Source organism: Sorghum bicolor, chromosome 7 (genome assembly GCF_000003195.3).
Source record: "Sorghum bicolor cultivar BTx623 chromosome 7, Sorghum_bicolor_NCBIv3, whole genome shotgun sequence".
NCBI lineage: Eukaryota > Viridiplantae > Streptophyta > Magnoliopsida > Poales > Poaceae > Sorghum > Sorghum bicolor.
The window spans coordinates 5058540-5076326 of NC_012876.2; the positions used below are offsets into that span (position 1 = coordinate 5058540).

A 17787-nucleotide genomic window follows, 5' to 3' on the forward strand; every position below is an offset into this window, starting at 1 on the left:
AACAATATGGCGCTGCCTACTAATTCTTCATGCAGTTCAGAAGTAGCAGCCGGCCATGTCATCTTTGCTAGCTTGATGATTTCATCATGATGTCACACATACATATTTGCGTTTTCCTTTAGAAAAACAAATCTAAAATATAAAGAAAATACACTAGCTTGTTTAGGTCATATCTTCTCAGATTTAACTCCGATTTTGACCCATTCAAATTGCGTTAGGTTCGTAATCACGAGCACTACATGTTAGTAACACTGTTTTCTCAGTTTGAAACTTTTTATTTTCGTGATCCTAATTAATTAATTATTTTTCTAAAGGAAATCTTAGAAAATTCATAACTTTTCCGTTTTAGCTTCGATTTTCGTGATCTTTACGTTCGTATGATCGTAGCGATGCATAAAATCTTTTTATAAACCTTTCATATTGTTTTTATATGATTGGTGTACTGTTCTAATTTAGTTCTATTATTTGCTTCGTGTATGTTTGGCCCCGATTGTTTGTGTGATCGATGATCGAGTTTAGACGGCGAGCAGTACTTCAATGATCAAGATCAGAGCCTTGGCAACAAGTAAGTCCAGCAGAACCAAAAAGATAAGCAAGAGCAATTGGATTAAGGCAAGTATAGCATTTGGATTTTATTTCTGTGACCATGATCCTGTGGTTAGATTAATGTTAAGTAATAAACGATAAAAATGACTTTTTAGCAACTTGATGACTTGTCTGTACGTGATCACCCGGGACAACAGTGCAACCATGAGGGCTATAATGGCTCTGGCTTTAGCTCAGTATGAAGACCTTTTCTAGCTTGTTAGAGGTTACCCGAAAGGCCGGAGAGGCTGAACCGTTTTGGGTATAGTGCGAGCCCCTGTTCTTATGTGTATAGGTTGCGCGTCATTGTGTCATTTGGAAGGGGGTATCTATATCTGCGCGCAAAGGAAACCTTGCGGCCCTAACATGTTAGACGAACTTTTGAAAGGCTTCATAGTGATCCCTACCGACCTTCCTTGGAAGTGGGTTAAGAGGCTCGCGACCTCGGGCGAAAGGGTAAATCATGACTCATGGGTAAAGATGTACAACCTCTGCAGAGTGTTAAAACTAGTATACTAGCCGAGCTCACGGTCAGGAGCGGTCTTGGAGACATCTACATTAAGGGTGATGAATCTTGTGTGTTAAATATGCTCATTGTTTATTGTTTTATGCTCTACATTATTTATGTCACATTGATCATGAGATTGTGGGAGCTATACAATCTAGTTGCTATACTTGTGGAGTTCGACATGGACTCACTCTTGCTATTTCCCCCACCCTTCAGGAGAAGTTTAGGCTTGTGATCAACCAGTCAGTTGGATCCTGTAGAGTGAAGTTAATACCCGAAGTTTAGAGTTGTTTATCCGCTGTTGCTATCAAAGGTTATCCCTTTTATACTAAGTACGTTATATATTTATGCATTGTCTTTTGATATTACCCTTTATTTGTAGCTATATGTGAGATTTGACTTCTAAGACTCACATATAGTGCATATCTGGTTTTATCTTTAAAATCGGGTATTACAGAAACCCAGAAATTGATGGGAATTCAACAATTTCATCTTAATCAACATGTGTTAGAAGACCACCACCAAATTTGAAGCTATATATGCTATACAATTAAAGTGAACTGCTAAATTTATAGATGTGATAGTTGGATATACTACGCACATTTACATATATATGTTCCAAGTTGTATTCTTTCTTGTATCTTAGATCATTTCCAGTATGAATTGGGCATTAGCACGCCTACAAGCTAATTACGCTAGTTCTAGTTTTCAATATAATGAGGTACTTCAAAAGTCATGCACAGTTGAGTACTACACTCCCTCCGTTCAGTTTTAGCTGGCGTGAGGAGCTTGATTCCATATACCAAGGAATTTTACAGAAAACAGTCTCATTTTAACTCAGCCTCACAATTAATCATCCACGCAGCCAAAACTAGTGCATCCGACGCTTGGTTGTTGGCCAAAACGAAAAACCAGAACACGCCAGTTAAATCGCAGCGGAGGGAGTAGTAATCACTAGCAAGAACTATGCAAATTCGTTCATGGATATATAAACTCCAAGTAGCACCTTTGTTATTTACAGATTAGTTTATCGTACCTGTTCCTCCCTGGGCTACAATTTTGTTGAGGACAATTATAATTACCTGAACACATTCTTGAACAACAATTGTTTCTTAATTACTATATGTAGTGCTAAAAAACTCAAATCATTTTCATTTCTTTAGTTAATAATCTATCTGTACCCTACAAATCTTTTGAGCAAGAAAAATAAGCAATGGTCTCACCCAATCTAAGGAAATAATAAATGATTGAGTCAACTAAACACAACATATTTCTCTAATTCTCTTCCTTCTTGCATGTACTTTGTTTCATTATTCGCTCTTTAGAATTTACGGGGATTCCCATGCTCTAAAAAAAAAAATAAATCAACTGATCCCTTTCTCCAATGATGTATCCAGAGGTTAATATAGTTAATATAGCTCTCTAGTTAATATGCTAAAAGTTGAGAAAATAAAGAGAACAATAAGGAGGATACATAGCTTCTACTTTGCGCAATGCTTGTGAGGAACACCATACTTGTAGAATTGCAGAAAGCTGGTAGCTATATAAGAAACAGTAAAATTCTACACGCAAGAAAAATAAAGAAACAAAGAGATGTGTCCAGTATTATATATGAAGAGTTATATATGGATCCTTTGCAAGAAATATTTTTTTTTGCAAACCTACTGATTGCAAACATCAATATAAATAAAAGATATGTAACCATGAAACCAGCAAATTAAACAACATGAACCAACAAGTAGTAGTGAACCTTTGATATAGGAAAAAGAAAAACAAACAAACAAACAAACAAAGAGATCAACAACTGATCTTTGCAAACAAAGAGGAGTGCCACCGACAGACAACACAACAAAGCTTTGGTTTCCCACAAGAATTTATGTATCCTGTGTAATAACATTGTTGTTGGTACTAAAGTTACCTTGAACATTTGACTCCCGGGACATAAAAAAAACAATTTTTGACCAATTTATGAGTGCATGTCCTCACAAGTCACAACACATAGTTCAAATTAACAGTGACACTCAACTGATCAAGAATTAACACAATCAAGTCCCATACAGGTTAACATAAAAAAAACATCAGACAGAGATAGAGATCACAACAATGGCGGCACAAAGAGAGAACGAACAAGGGAATGAAGCGGAAGGCAGACAGAGAGAAAGAGATGCTACTTGGTTGTTGTACACGCAGTAGTCCACGTCCTCGCGCGCGTGCACTTTGCCGATAGATCGATGAGGGATCCGTCAAGAGAAGGGCGGCCTCCCGACACCGCCGCCAGGGGCGCCAGCCGGCCAGCCGGCGTGGCCGTCCATCGGCATTGGCGGCATCCCCATCGGCAGGTTGAAGAAGGGAAGCCCGCCAGCGGCGGCGGCGGCCGCGGGATCAAACGGCACACCGGGTTGCTGCTGGTCGCCCCCCGCAGGCGGTGGAGGGGCCACCTCGTCGCCGTCCTCGAGCGGCAGCCTCTCGTAGGCGACGTTGCTGAACGACGCGGCCACGACGACGACCGGCCCCGCGGCGATGAGCGCGCCAGCCACGCTACCACCGACGACCTGCCCCTGGCCCCCAGCCAGGAAGGCCGCGAGGCTGGTGGCCCCCGGCGGGGCCGGAGGCGGGAGGAAGGAGCCAGCGAGGGAGAGTATCTCGAACCTGCCGTGGAGCGTCGCGACGGCCGGCGAGGTCGGTCCCGTCTGGGACGACTGCGGCTGGCGCAGCGTGACGTTTGCGACGGTGCCAGCCGCCGAGAGCACGCAGACGCCGCGCTGCCTGCGGCGCGCGTACGCGGTGAGCGCCTCGAAGACGTCGCAGCCGGCGGCGACCTCAAGGATGTGCGCCCGCAGCGCGTTGGCGCTCTCCCGGGTGATGATCACGGGCGGCTTGGGCTTGTTCTTGGAGCCCGGCGGGCGGCCGCGCGGGCGGCGAGCGACGATCTCCCCGCCGCCGATTCCGGCGCCTCCGGCGGAGCTGGGCGTACCCCCACCGCCGCCGCCTGATCCCGGCGACAGCGAGTCCTGGCCATCGTCAGAGCCGCCGCCCCCCGCGCCGACGCCGTCGTCGTGGTGGAGGTGGAGGGGCACCTGGTGGTGGTGCTGGTGCTGCTGGTGAAGGTAGGAGCTTGTGCCCAAATCCAGGCCTGCCATCTTTCTAGGGTAGGAGAAGAGCTAATTATAAGTTGAGTAAGGAGAGTATAGTAGCAAATAAGTCGCAAGTAAAAATATTGGCTACATAACAGTACCGATAATATTAATAATTCGGCGGCGCGAGTAGAAGAAGTGGTACGGTGGTGGTGGTGATGATGAAAATAGTAGACGGCGAGAGCGAGGAGAGGATGAATTTCTTTAGGGTTTGTGTGGTGCTTGTTTTCTTGGAGGGGAGTAAAGAATGGTTTCTGGGATGTGTGGCCGGGGGGAGACGAAAAGGGTGCTATAGCTGAAGCTCTCTGCTGCTTGCTGTATGTTTCTTTTTAATTTCTCTCTCTCTCTCTCACTCACTCTCTCTCCTTGGTTAATTTATGCTGATACTTGCTTGCTGATGGTGGTGCTTATTGTTCATGTGGATCGGATGGATTATATTTTGGGAGGGGAAAGCAGCAGCTTGCTTTGGTGGATGAGTGGGACGGAGAGGAACGGAGAAAAAGGGCCGGCCAGAGATGGATGGGAGGTGCAGGACGGACGAAGGAGGAGGTCGTCGATGCTGGACTGGAATGGAACCCCAAACCCAATGTGGGGAAGGAGGAAGGAGGGAGGAAGTGATGGATGATGGCAAAAGAAGGCGATCGAGAAAGGGATAGGTTAGTGCTGGTCATTGGAGTTGATGGAAGGAAGAAATATAATACATACAGGAGCTAGAGAGAGAGAGAGGGAGAGAGAGGAGGAGGGTGATGGGCAGCAAGATGCATGCATGGCCCAGCTAGTATAGTATGTGTGCCACGCAATGACATGTGGGGTCTAGCCGTCTTTGGGGCCCATGTGTCAGTCACTCGCGGGTCATTTGGTGAAGTGACGTATATAGGAGCGTGCTTGCTTTAATTTCCTTGAGAGAGAAGGGTTATCGTTGATGCTTATGCACGCAAGTGGGGAGGGGGGGGGATTAGTTTATAGTATTAGTGGGGGCAAGTTGGGGATTATTATATTAGCCCTAGGCCAAAGTGGTGACATTGGGTCATTGGGTGTGTGTGTGCGCGCGCGCGTGTGCATTGAGACAATTTTCGGTTTAGGCCTTGTTTGGATGTAGTCGGATTCACATCAATCCACATGTGTTGAGGTGGATTGGAGTGGAATTTGAACTAAATTTCACCTCAATCTACACCAAAACACATGGATTAAAATGAATCCGATAACATCCAAACAAGGCCTTAAGTGGGGGGCATGTGGGACTACTCAATGTCTTGTCTACTCAATGTCTTGTACATATGGGTGGCTTGAATGAATTATTCCAAAGTGCCACTCTTGTCTAGCTAGAGTCCAGCTTGGAATATGGCTGGTCTGGCGGTCTTGGGCTACCCCCTCTCCATGATTTGGTGCCAATTAGAAGAGATCATTAGGTTAGGTTAGGGTTAGGGTTCCCTACATGCTTAGGTCATATTCATGTACATGCATTGCTGTTTTCTTGCTGGGTTATTAGTGGGAGGATGCGGCCAAGCAAAATACTACATGCACTTTGACCAGTACAGTAGTAGATGTTGTAGTAGTGTGCCTGCAGCACCCTATATATAGATCCATATATATGATTATCTCTGCCGCCATTGCTTTTGCCATGCATGCAGTTAGTGGAACATAAGTTAGCTAGATATGTATGTGTCCCCTCTTTAATTTGATTGAGCAAATAAAGGCTAAAACTGGCCTAGTTAGCTTGACATGGGCTTTATTTTAGCACAGTATGAGTTTGCTATTCAGTGAAACATATATGTGTGGAGCTTAATTATCTAATTAAATTTTGAACCATGAACAGTAGTTGTCTGTAGTGCATTAATTAAACAAGTCAGCTAGCCTCGACAGGACAGTTCTCATAAGTATATAATGCTGCAAACCATCAAGCTAGCTACTACGACTTAAAATTGTCAATGTGTATGTGATGCGACAATGGAGTATTTTCAATTAATACTATATCATGTAACTGGCCGGGCAGGCACAAAGTATTAAATGGAGCACGTTGCTACCCAATTAAAAAACAGCATGTTCAAACTGAATGTGTGTACAGCTAATTTTGGACTATATTTAACTGACAGAAGGTGGAGATTCAACATGATCGACGAACGACGAGAAGTCAAATTGTCAGAATAAGAAGACAAACACTCTAAATCTTTAGCCAGATCTCTCTAGCTAGTAGACATACATGATTACTGATAGCAAATTAGTGGAGTAGCATAACTTAATTAGTTGCAAAATATGTTCACGGGACGAATTTATTTGCGGTCTCCACAAAAATTGACTGTTCTCGGTTAGACAATGGCACCCAGAGTACATAAACAGTGAGGAGATTATAATACATGCATCGTAGTCAACAGATGTAACACCCAAGCCCGACAAAAGCATGTAATGGTTGTGTTATTAATTGCCTCATGTAGCGTGTGGAGTTGTAGTTGGTGGGTTGAAAATCGCCTTGAAAATTTTACAAGGTGATGTTAGCTTATAATCCTTGGTGTTCTAATCATAATACCTCCGAATTAACCCTATTAAATAAAGCAAGGATGAAAGTGTAAGAGATGTGTTATGCATATGCATGGCTGTTACAATAGCCTTGCAATTTGCAAACCATCATGCCCGAACCCGTAGTTGAGCTGTTGTTCAACTCATTTCTTGTTGTTTGGTTTGTTACCTTACCAGGTGTTTGCCTTCAAAAGGTTTATGGCCACATAAGGTTGACTTGATGATTCATGGAAAATTGAAGCCAAAACCTTTATTTTCTCATTATTTTTATAAAATCTTGATTTATTTCACCTATAGATGCTTAGTTGTCCCAAACTATTTTTAGGCCTTGTTTAGTTACAAAAACTTTCAAGATTCCTCATCACATCGAATCTTGCGGCACATGCATGGTGCATTAAATATACATGAAAATAAAAACTAATTGTACAGTTCATCTGTAAATCGCGAGACGAATCTTTTAAGCCTAATTACTCCATGATTGGACAATGTTTGTCAAATAAAAACGAAAGTGCTACAGTGTCGAAATCCAAAAATTTTTGCGAACTGAACAAGGCCTTAGTTCAAAAAACTTTGTCAACTTGTGCAAGGTTATGTACACTTATTAGATTCCTATATATATTTTTTTCGAAAGGACGGTAAAACCTTTGCCACAAGTTTTCTTATATAGAAGGATAAAAAACATAAGTCCCGGTCTAGTTTTTTGAGTGCACAGCAGGCCAAGAAAACCACTGCACATGTGACTAGAATACAACCACCAAACAAACTCGGGAACCAATCACTAATTAAAACTAAACACATCTCACCTAGAAGACAACCAGAAACAACTCAGTCACAAAACACCAAACAAACACGCTCAAGAAACTATGTCTAGCACAATCTAAAGACCAAATCACAACGTATATGATGTCATTTTCGTTATTGAGTAAAAATAATCAAGTTAACTTTTTTAAGAGAGATTCTTGTAGTAATCTAAAAGGAATGTTTATCCAGCATAGATTTGATGAAGTGTGTTGTCTACAAAAAGTCTTATTAATACCAAAGGTATATTTAAAATGGAGTTCTACCAGGCAAGCTATATATATATATATATATATATATATATATATATATGTTTACTACTTTATTTGTTATATCAATGTAAGACTTTGTCCGCACTTGATGGGTAGTGACGAATATTCAACAACTTCCTGCATCATGTATTGTTCAGTCATGTTACTTGTCTCATATCGAATCAATGATAGGACTTCTACAGTGAAACTAAGTTTTTTCAGCCAGGTAGTTAGGTCTTTGTTAATATCAGCAATATTTTACACCTACCGATATGATAGAGAACCACTAGTGATCGATCTAACTCTTTTTTTTTCTTTTCAAAGAAGGCTACTTTTGTTAAAAGCAAATCCACAATAGAGGGTGCTTGGATTGTGCCGCAGCAATGTTTAACCTGCGTACTTCTCTATTAAAGTTAGCATTTGAATATTCAATCCACCTCGATCAGTTGCGCTAGCTTAATTTTAGAGCATTTAATTATGATCAATTTGTGCAAATAATTTTTTGAACAAATTATCATAGACATGGCAGTTAAAGTTCTAGATTGGTTCAAATAATTTGTTCGTATATACTCTAATCTGTATGTTGTTTTATTTACTTTTTCTGTAAGCATTATTAAGGCAATGCCAACATATTTGCACTTTCTTTGGTAATTTCAGCGCAACAAGGGGGAAAATCTAGAACCTGCAGAGAATTCATATAGATACTATACTATACTATACTATACTATACTATACTATACTATACTATACTATACTATACTATACTATACTATACTATACTATACTATACTATACTATACTATACTATACTATACTATACTATACTATACTATACTATACTATACTATACTTGTTGGGTACTATAAAAAGGGATACCCAAATCAGAATAATAAAAATCGCAAAAGACAAAGCAAATCATCCACAATCACCAGAGCGCGGGCCCAAAACACGGTTCGCCCGACCCCTTTGGCCTCGGGCGCAAGTTCCGCCTCGCCCGACCCCTCTGGGCCTCGGACGCGAGTTCCATCTCGCCCGACCCCTCTAGGGCTCGGGCGCCGACGCCGCTTCGCCCGATCCCCCAGCACAGAGCAAGGCTTCCAGCGCACGGCGCTCGTACCCACGACACGACAGGCGCATTGACTCCCATATCACAGCAGGGCATGGTGGCGACTATTCCAACCACCCTGGTCACTGTGGCCTTACCTCTTTCACTATACAACCTTACCTCTTTTCACTTTGTCGTACCGCCTCACAGTAAAAGAGAAATGGGTCAGACTAACCAGCGTCCCTGTTAGCTGTCTTTTCCCACTATTACAGGACAAGGAGCAGTATCACCGACCCGACCCTCACGACTCCAACAGGGCTCGGTAACCCTCCACAGGAGCCACCATGCCGTCAACCATGCCTCAAGGACAGGATGGGCATGCTTCTACAAGGTCGGGACTGTGGCTTCACCACTCAAGTAGAGGAAATCTCCAATCGCACATGTAAATACATGTCTCCTCTTGAGACTATAAAAGGGGAGCCAGGGCTCATAACCAAGACAGGTTCATCCACACAACACACGATCACCACTCTCCAAGTGAGTTCACCTACAGAGTGACAACCAGCGCTCTGTCCGCCACACAAAGCCGAGACCTGGGACTTAGCCCTCTCTCGCAATCTGCTTGTACACCCCTACTACGAGCACCTTTGGGTGCAAGGCAATACAGACCCCCGATCTCACTGGACGTAGGGCATCCTTGGCCCGAACCAGTATAAACTCTCTGTGTTCCACTTGCATCACCATCCGGGCTTAGATAGTCACGCATTCTTATATTTGTTTGTGTCTAGGCCACGAGTCTAGACGCCGACAATACTATACTATACTATACTATACTATACTATACTATACTATACTATACTATACTATACTATACTATACTATACTATACTATACTATACTATACTATACTATACTATACTATACTATACTATACTATACTATACTATACTATACTATACTATACTATACTATACTATACTATACTATACTATACTATACTATACTATACTATACTATACTATACTATACTATACTATACTATACTATACTATACTATACTATACTATACTATACTATACTATACTATACTATACTATACTATACTATACTATACTATACTATACTATACTATACTATACTATACTATACTATACTATACTATACATTTTTGAGAAATTTTATAATGATTAGAAAACATGGGTCATCTATTGGGCGAGATTAGACCCTCGACACGCACACACGTGTATGCAAACTCTACCTCTATGAAAAACTCCGAAAGACTATGCTAGCACATATCTCGAGATGTTTGACATGCAACTATTTTTGTTTTTCTTCTACATGAAAGGCCTCATGTTACGCTACTACACCTTACCAATGCTGGCCCGTAACTCTCATGTGCTGGTTACCAAATCAGCATTATATATGAAAGCTAACATGGATACAATACTCAAGAGCTGCTGCACAGCACAACCGATAGGGAAGTGAGTATTTGTGTGTATTTATATTATAAGTTGACGTGAATAGTCAATTAAATTTAATTAGCAAAAAAAAAACAAATTGCAACAAAAAAAAACTCTGGACCCAAAGGTCACCCACTCACCCCTCATCAGCCGCAATTGTCCACACGGTTGAGCATCACACAAGTCTTTCTTTTTGCATGAAATGTGCAATAATGATTTCCAGGCTTATGTTCGACCACACATCCTTGATGCACTGCACGCTGCCTCTCACTTAATTGTACTCATTGTTAATACCAATAAGGAGTTATATTTGTATGAATATTTTTGTCTAAAACTTTGGTCTATTTCTTCGGACATGTAAATGAATTGAAATTAAATTTTCAATTGCAAAGTTGTAGGTTTCATAAAAAGATACGAATGAATCTAAAATTAAAATTAGACATGCTAAAAACGGACAATAACTATGGCCTTGTTTAGTTGGCGAAAAATTTTGGTTTTGGTTACTGTAGCACTTTCGTTTGTATTTGGTAATTATTGTCCAATCATAGACTAACTAGGCTCAAAAGATTCGACTCGCAAATTACAGGTAAACTGTGTAATTAGTTTTTATTTTCATTTATATTTAATATTCCATGCATGCATCCAAAAATTCGATGTAATGAGGAATCTTGAAAATTTTTGGAAACTAAACAAGGCCTATATGTATTGTTTCTTAATAAGGACCAACATGCAAAATCACAAAGGTATCCATGCTAGTTTTTGGTACTAGCTAGCATTATTAGAACTAGTAGTGCTAAAGTTGTCACTACCGGATCCAGTCTTGACTTCCCCGAGTGCACCTGGGCCTTCCCCAAGTGCATTTGATACTAGGGGAAGCCGCTGCTTCATGTAGTGACAGTGATATATCATCCTTTCACTGCAGAGAACTGCAGGGTTCTACCGGACCCAATTACGGTAGTGATGTTAGGTTCAGATCCCCCACAGTGACCCATTGATCTATACTCCGTACTATTGTACAAAGATACTTCAGCTTTATACTAACATATTTACTGGAAATGATTATGGTTAAAGAAGAGAAAGGTAAAAGAGACCTAGATCTTACTAAGATCCTCTAATAAATCTTTAATTTACTCCCCACAACGAGACCCAAACAACCTATATATTATCACCTTTTAGCCTACTGTTATTAACGGAAACCAAATTAATCAAAAAGCAGTGTGAAAGAGACTTGGACGTGACACGGGTTATATATATTTATATGTGTGCGTGCACTGTATACATACCTGTTGATTGAATTGATTAAGTTTATTGCATTGTGTGCAACGCAACATTGATTGATTAATTAGCTGTCTAATTAAGTTGACCAACTGCCCTAGTAGCTACCTAATCATTAAAAGGATATAGAAATGGTAGCTGGTCATAGTTTTATTATACTACGCAATGTGTCATTTTCACCTTATTGATCAAGTTGTATGTAGATCGTGACAAGATGGATAATATATATATTCGTATAATATATGCAAATAAAGGCCAGCTCGAGGGTCATGATACATACACCAACTAATGAAAGAAAAAGCAATTTCGTCGTAACTTATTACTTTGGTGCACTAACATCATCAGCGGAAGAAAAGAGGGGAGGACAGATTGTCGCTTAGTGGTGGTGGCTTACTTTATTAGCTGAAAGATAAATGAACAATGAAAGCATATACCTCACATGCATATATCACTGGTGGGTCCCCATGGTGGTTAGATGAGCAAAATCAAGGGCGTTATTTAATTTATTAATAATCGAAGATGGCCAGGGGCATGTTTTGGACTTAACACGAAATTAGTTCATTGTCTAGCCTGGTGTGAAATCCTGTACTCTCTCCGTTGCAAATTATATGTCGCTTTAAGTTATGGCAGAAAGTATTGTTGACTAATTTATTGTGAGAGAAAAATATTGCTAAATTACTGGCAGATTCGGCTGATAAGTCCAAACGAACAAGTATCTTTGTTCTCGGCTCCATATCATACCTCAGCAATGTTAGGTGTTAGAGTAATTGGGCCAGGCCCATTCTAATAATTCAATAAAACCTCAAAGGCCCACAAGTAGTGTTAGTTGCAAAAGTGATTAGTACCAAATGGATTAATCACTAGCAAGACAATCAGCTTAAATAGTGAGCCTTAGGATGCACCAATAGACAAGTTGAGGAGGAGAACAGGGAAGCCACACGCGCGCGCCGCCGCCGAGCCGAGCCGCCCGCCCGCGCGACGAGGCCGTGGGCTGGCATGGCATGGCCGGCCCCGCCAGCTGCTCAACCGCCAACTCCCAACCATTTTGTCCAGGTTCATCCCCCCGAACAGGGTAACGGGTGGGAGCCGACAGGGGCGTGCCTATATAAAGGCCCTTGTCTGCACACTAGGGTTTTATCCCTTTGGTGTCCATCTCTCTTCTCCAGCCGTCACCTTCACTTGAGCTCGAGCTGCCGTGCTGCATCTCCAACCAGAGCCTCTGCGAGTACAGAGGACTCTGGTAGCAGGCCTCCGGAACTTCTCCCGTCAAGCGTACTCTGCTCGGGGTAGGCGGGAAATTAAGTTTTTGGGGAGCACCTTCCGGTGCGACTGCTTCCTGTTGTCCCAACGTGACTGGGACTACTTCACCTTCTGCTACCGGGAATGACGCCACCAACGACAACATCGCAGGAGGCGGTAGCGACGTCAACATGACTGGTGGCTCACTTTCCGCGCGTACCGGAAGTGCCACGCTAGGGTATAATGCTAATACTCTCTATGTGCTTTACTTTGTTACTGTAGTTCTATTACTTCGCATAAAATGTTTTGCTGGAAGTAGTAGCAGTAGCAAATATGAAGTTGTCGCTTGTATTATACTTGTGTTAGTATATTGGTTATCGTTTTTATGGAATAATGCATGGTGTAAAATGACTAAATATCCAACATTCCAAAAACTTAATAGGTCATTTTCATCTGCTAGCTTTGCTGCATTCATGAGGCCACCACCTTTAAAGGATGGTGGATCCAACTATAAGATATGGCGATCTCGTTGCACGTTGTGGCTTACCGCTATGCGCTGTGAGCATGCTATCAGGGGAAGGCGCACGGAACCGCCTCTTTCTCCTGAGGAAGAGAGCAAGTTCTGTGAGGCGGATAACCTGCTCAAGCTATCGCTCATTAGCGTGATAGATGAGGGTATGGTACCACTGTACATGGACATGCCTACGGGCAAGGACATGTGGGATGCACTGCAGGCCAAGTTCGGAGTTCGTGACGCTGGCAGTGAGCTGTACCTCATGGAGCAGTTCTATGACTACAAGATGGTCGATGACCGTTCAGTGGTAGAACAAGCTCATGAGATACAGATGCTAGCCAAGGAGCTTGAGAACAACAAGTGTGTGCTTCCCCACAAGTTTGTGGCTGACGGTATTATCGCTAAGCTGCCACCTACTTGGAGGGACTTTGCTACATCTCTCAAGCACAGGAGGCAAGAGTTCAGTGTGACTGATCTAGTTGCTTCTCTCAGTGTTGAGGAGAATGCGAGGGCAAAGGACACACGTGGCAAGAAAGTGCAGACCGAGGGAGGCACTAGCGCCAATTTGGTGCAGAGGAGGGACCCTCAGTCCTTCCGCAACAGGAAAAACAAGAACAAGAATCCCAACGTGAGACCACAACCTCAAGCTTTCAAGAAGAAGGCAAACAAAGAGAAGAAAGGTGGTTGTTGCTTTGTGTGCGGTAGCACTGATCACTGGGCAAAAGAGTGCCCGGACCGCAAGGATAAGCAGCAAAAGAAGACAGCCAACATAGTTGTTAGCGAGGCTGGAGGATCTGGGTATGGTAATTATATACCAACAACTCTTTCAGTTTGTCACTCTCCCGATTGGTGGGTTGACACAGGGGCTAATATACATGTATGCGCTGACCGCTCTTTGTTCTCTTTGTACCAGGAAGGACGAGGTGCCTCCCTGCTGATGGGAAACGGTACACATGCGGTTGTTCATGGTGTTGGTACGGTCAATCTGAAGTTTACTTCGGGGAAGACCGTGCAGCTGAAGAACGTGCAGCATGTCCCTTCCATAAAGAAGAATCTCGTCAGCGGGTCCCTAATGTGTAGGGATGGTTTCAAACTTTCTTTTGAGTCCAGTAAGTGTGTTGTATCGAGATATGGAACATTTGTTGGTAAGGGATATGAGAACGGAGGCTTGTTCCGCTTTTCTTTGATGGATTCTTGTAATGTCGTGAACCATGTGAGACATGATGATGATTGTAATATTTGGCATTCTCGACTTTGCCATATCAATGTTGGATGTATGACGCGCTTAGCTAAAATGAGTTTAATTCCTAAATTCGATTGGGTCCAAGGTTCTAAGTGCCATGCTTGTGTGCAAGCAAAGCAACCTCGCAAACCTCACAAGTTTGTAAAAGAGGCGAGGAACACGGCACCACTAGACCTCATTCATTCTGACTTATGCGAAATGAATGGCGTGTTGACCAAAGGCGGCAAGAAATATTTCATGACACTCATCGATGATAGTACTAGATTTTGCTATGTGTACCTCTTAAAAACAAAAGATGAAGCATTGCACTACTTCAAAATCTATAAAGCCGAAGTTGAAAATCAACTTGAAAAGAAAATCAAACGGTTGCGGTCCAATCGCGGGGGTGAATACTTTTCAAAGGAATTCGATTCATTCTGTGAGAAACATGGGATTATTCATGAGAGGACACCTCCTTTCTCCCCCCAATCCAATGGGATTGCCGAAAGAAAGAATCGCACACTAACTGACTTGGTCAACGCCATGTTAGACATTGCGGGACTTTCCAAGGAATGGTGGGGTGAGGCTATATTGACCGCAAGTCATGTCCTGAATAGAGTTCCTACAAAGAATAAAGAGAAAACACCATTCAAGGAATGGGAAAAGAAGAGACTAACTCTCTCATACCTACGAACTTGGGGTTGCTTGGCCAAAGTGAATGTGCTATTCAACAAGAAGCGCAAACTTGGACCAAAGACTGTAGATTGTGTCTTTCTCGGATACGCAATAAACAGCGTAGGCTACAGATTTTTAGTTGTGAAATCTAGAGTCCCCGACATGAGGGTCGGCGGAATATTTGAATCCACAGATGCAACATTCTTCGAGAATGAATTTCCTATGAGAGGAAATGTACCAAGCACATCTAGTGAGGGAGCTCCTGATGCTCCTGATACTTTTGTGCCAGTGGAGTACACTGAACAACCCACTACTGAAAGTCTTGAGGAGGAAAATGACGGAGTCGCTCGAAAGAGTAAGAGACCAAGGATTGCAAAATCCTTTGGTGATGACTTTGCCATATATCTCGTGGACGACACTCCAACAACCATTAAAGAGGCATTTTCCTCTCCTCACGCTGACTATTGGATGGAAGCGATACGGAGTGAGATGGATTCAATTATGTCCAATAGTACTTGGGAAGTGGTTGATCGTCCGTATGGTTGCAAACCTATAGGATGTAAGTGGGTGTTCAAGAAAAAGCTTAGGCTTGATGGTACAATAGAAAAGTACAAGGCTAGGCTTGTGGCCAAGGGTTACACCCAAAAGGAAGGCGAGGATTTCTTTGACACCTACTCACCTGTGGCCCGATTGACTACAATTCGAGTACTACTTGCCTTGGCAGCCTCTCATGGTCTTCTCGTTCATCAGATGGACGTGAAGACTGCTTTCCTAAATGGAGAGTTAGAAGAGGAGATCTACATGGATCAGCCTGATGGGTTCATAGTAGAAGGTCAAAGGGGCAAGGTGTGTAAATTATTGAAGTCTTTGTATGGCCTAAAACAAGCTCCTAAACAATGGCACGCAAAGTTTGATAAGACAATGACGTCAGTAGGCTTTGTTGTCAATGAGGCCGACAAATGTGTCTACTACCGTTTTGGTGGAGGAGAAGGAGTAATCCTGTGCCTATATGTGGATGACATCCTAATATTTGGCACGAACCTCAATGTGATTGAGGAAGTCAAAAACTTTCTGTCCAAGAACTTTGACATGAAAGACTTGGGAGTGGCCGATGTGATTTTAAACATTAAGCTACAAAAGGGAGAAAATGGTGGGGTTACTCTTGTGCAGTCCCACTATGTTGAAAAGATTCTTAAGTCGCTTTGGCTACAGTGACTGTAAACCCGTGTCCACTCCCTATGATCCAAGTCTAATTCTGAGAAAGAACAAAAGGATCATGAGAGACCAATTGAGGTACTCCCAAATCATTGGCTCACTAATGTACCTAGCCAGTGCAACAAGACCTGACATTTCATACGCTGTGAGCAAGTTGAGCCGGTTTGTATCAAACCCGGGAGATGATCATTGGCGTGCTCTTGAGAGAGTAATGCGGTATCTAAAGGCAACCGCAAGCTATGGCATACACTGGAGGGTTTCAGTGATGCAAATTGGATATCTGATGCTGACGAGTTAAAAGCCACCACTGGGTATGTGTTTACCCTTGCGGGTGGTGCTATTTCCTGGAAGTCTTGCAAGCAGACCATCATCACGAGGTCAATTATGGAAGCAGAACTTGCAGCACTAAACACCGCCACTGTTGAAGCCGAATGGCTTCGAGAACTCCTCATGGATTTGCCGGTGGTTGGAAAACCTGTGCCCGCCATCTCCATGAACTGTGATAATCAAAGTGAACAGTTCTAAGGATAACCTAAAGACCACAAGGCATGTAAAGCGGCGCTTAAAGTCTGTCAGAAAATTGAGAAACTCCAGAGTGATAGAGCTGGACTATGTCCACACGTCTAAAAATCTGGCAGATCAATTCACCAAGGGGCTGTCACGTAATGTGATAGACAGTGGATCGGTTGAGATGGGACTGAGACCCACTTAAGTTTGCTATAGTGGTAACCTGCTCTATGTGATCGGAGATCCCATGAATTAGAGTGGTGAAACAAGCTATGAGTAGACTAAGGGAAAAGACCCTTGACTAAGGTCCCAATCTTTCAGATATGCATTTCTTTTCCAAGCTGTAAGGAAGGATGGCATATGCCTTAATGTGATCCAAGTGGCTTATTTGAGCAGGGATGTCGGCCTACAGGACATCCTAAAAGGAACACACCTATGTGAGTTAGACTGCTGGTCCCAATCTATGAGATTTGGGTGATCTCTAGATACTCACGAGAAGGCACGGAGTTTGACTTATATGCTCCACCCGAGGAGGTGCTCTAGGCAGCCTTGTATCGGTAAAGAATTTGAGTGAACCTCATTTCACACAAAACTGTCAATTCAAGGCATAGTCCATTGATCAGTTGTGAATGAGTGTAAGCTCCTTTTCTAGATGGAAGTTCAACTTAACAGTCTCCATCGAAACACCGGTATATCAAACAAGCTCAAAACTGAAGGCATTAACTGTGTACCTTTGACGTTTGGTGGGGATTGTTAGAGTAATTGGGCCAGGCCCATTCTAATAATTCAATAAAACCTCAAAGGCCTACAATTAGTGTTAGTTGCAAAAGTGATTAGTACCAAAT

The 17787-nt window shown here is 42.6% G+C and overlaps 2 protein-coding genes across 3 annotated transcripts; one reads left to right on the forward strand and one right to left on the reverse strand.

Moving 5' to 3' along the window:
* Positions 2954–4909, reverse strand: LOC8069636 (AT-hook motif nuclear-localized protein 23). 2 transcript variants are annotated; one of them, XM_021464510.1, is made up of 2 exons: positions 4329–4909; positions 2954–4233 (listed from the first exon to the last, which is right to left on the reverse strand). In XM_021464510.1, exon 2 carries the CDS (start codon positions 4231–4233, stop codon positions 3337–3339), a length of 897 nt encoding a protein of 298 aa, XP_021320185.1. In that variant the 5' UTR covers positions 4329–4909; the 3' UTR covers positions 2954–3336. The 2 variants fall into 2 exon arrangements, with proteins under 2 accessions (XP_021320185.1, XP_021320184.1); XM_021464509.1 differs by having other exon boundaries at positions 2954–4237.
* On the forward strand, positions 13361–14403 carry LOC110437193. The gene is made up of 2 exons (XM_021465542.1): positions 13361–14126; positions 14237–14403. Exons 1-2 carry the CDS (start codon positions 13361–13363, stop codon positions 14401–14403), a joined length of 933 nt encoding a protein of 310 aa, XP_021321217.1.

Excerpts from the sequence above, each read along its gene's own strand:
- LOC8069636 (XM_021464510.1), bottom strand. The coding sequence starts at position 4,233 with ATGGCAGGCCTGGATTTGGGCACAAGCTCCTACCTTCACCAGCAGCAC.
- LOC110437193 (XM_021465542.1), top strand. The coding sequence starts at position 13,361 with ATGCGCTGTGAGCATGCTATCAGGGGAAGGCGCACGGAACCGCCTCTT. Across the intron at positions 14,127-14,236 it reads GGCTGGAGGATCTGGGTATG|GAAGGACGAGGTGCCTCCCT; the intron begins GTAATTATATAC and ends TCTTTGTACCAG.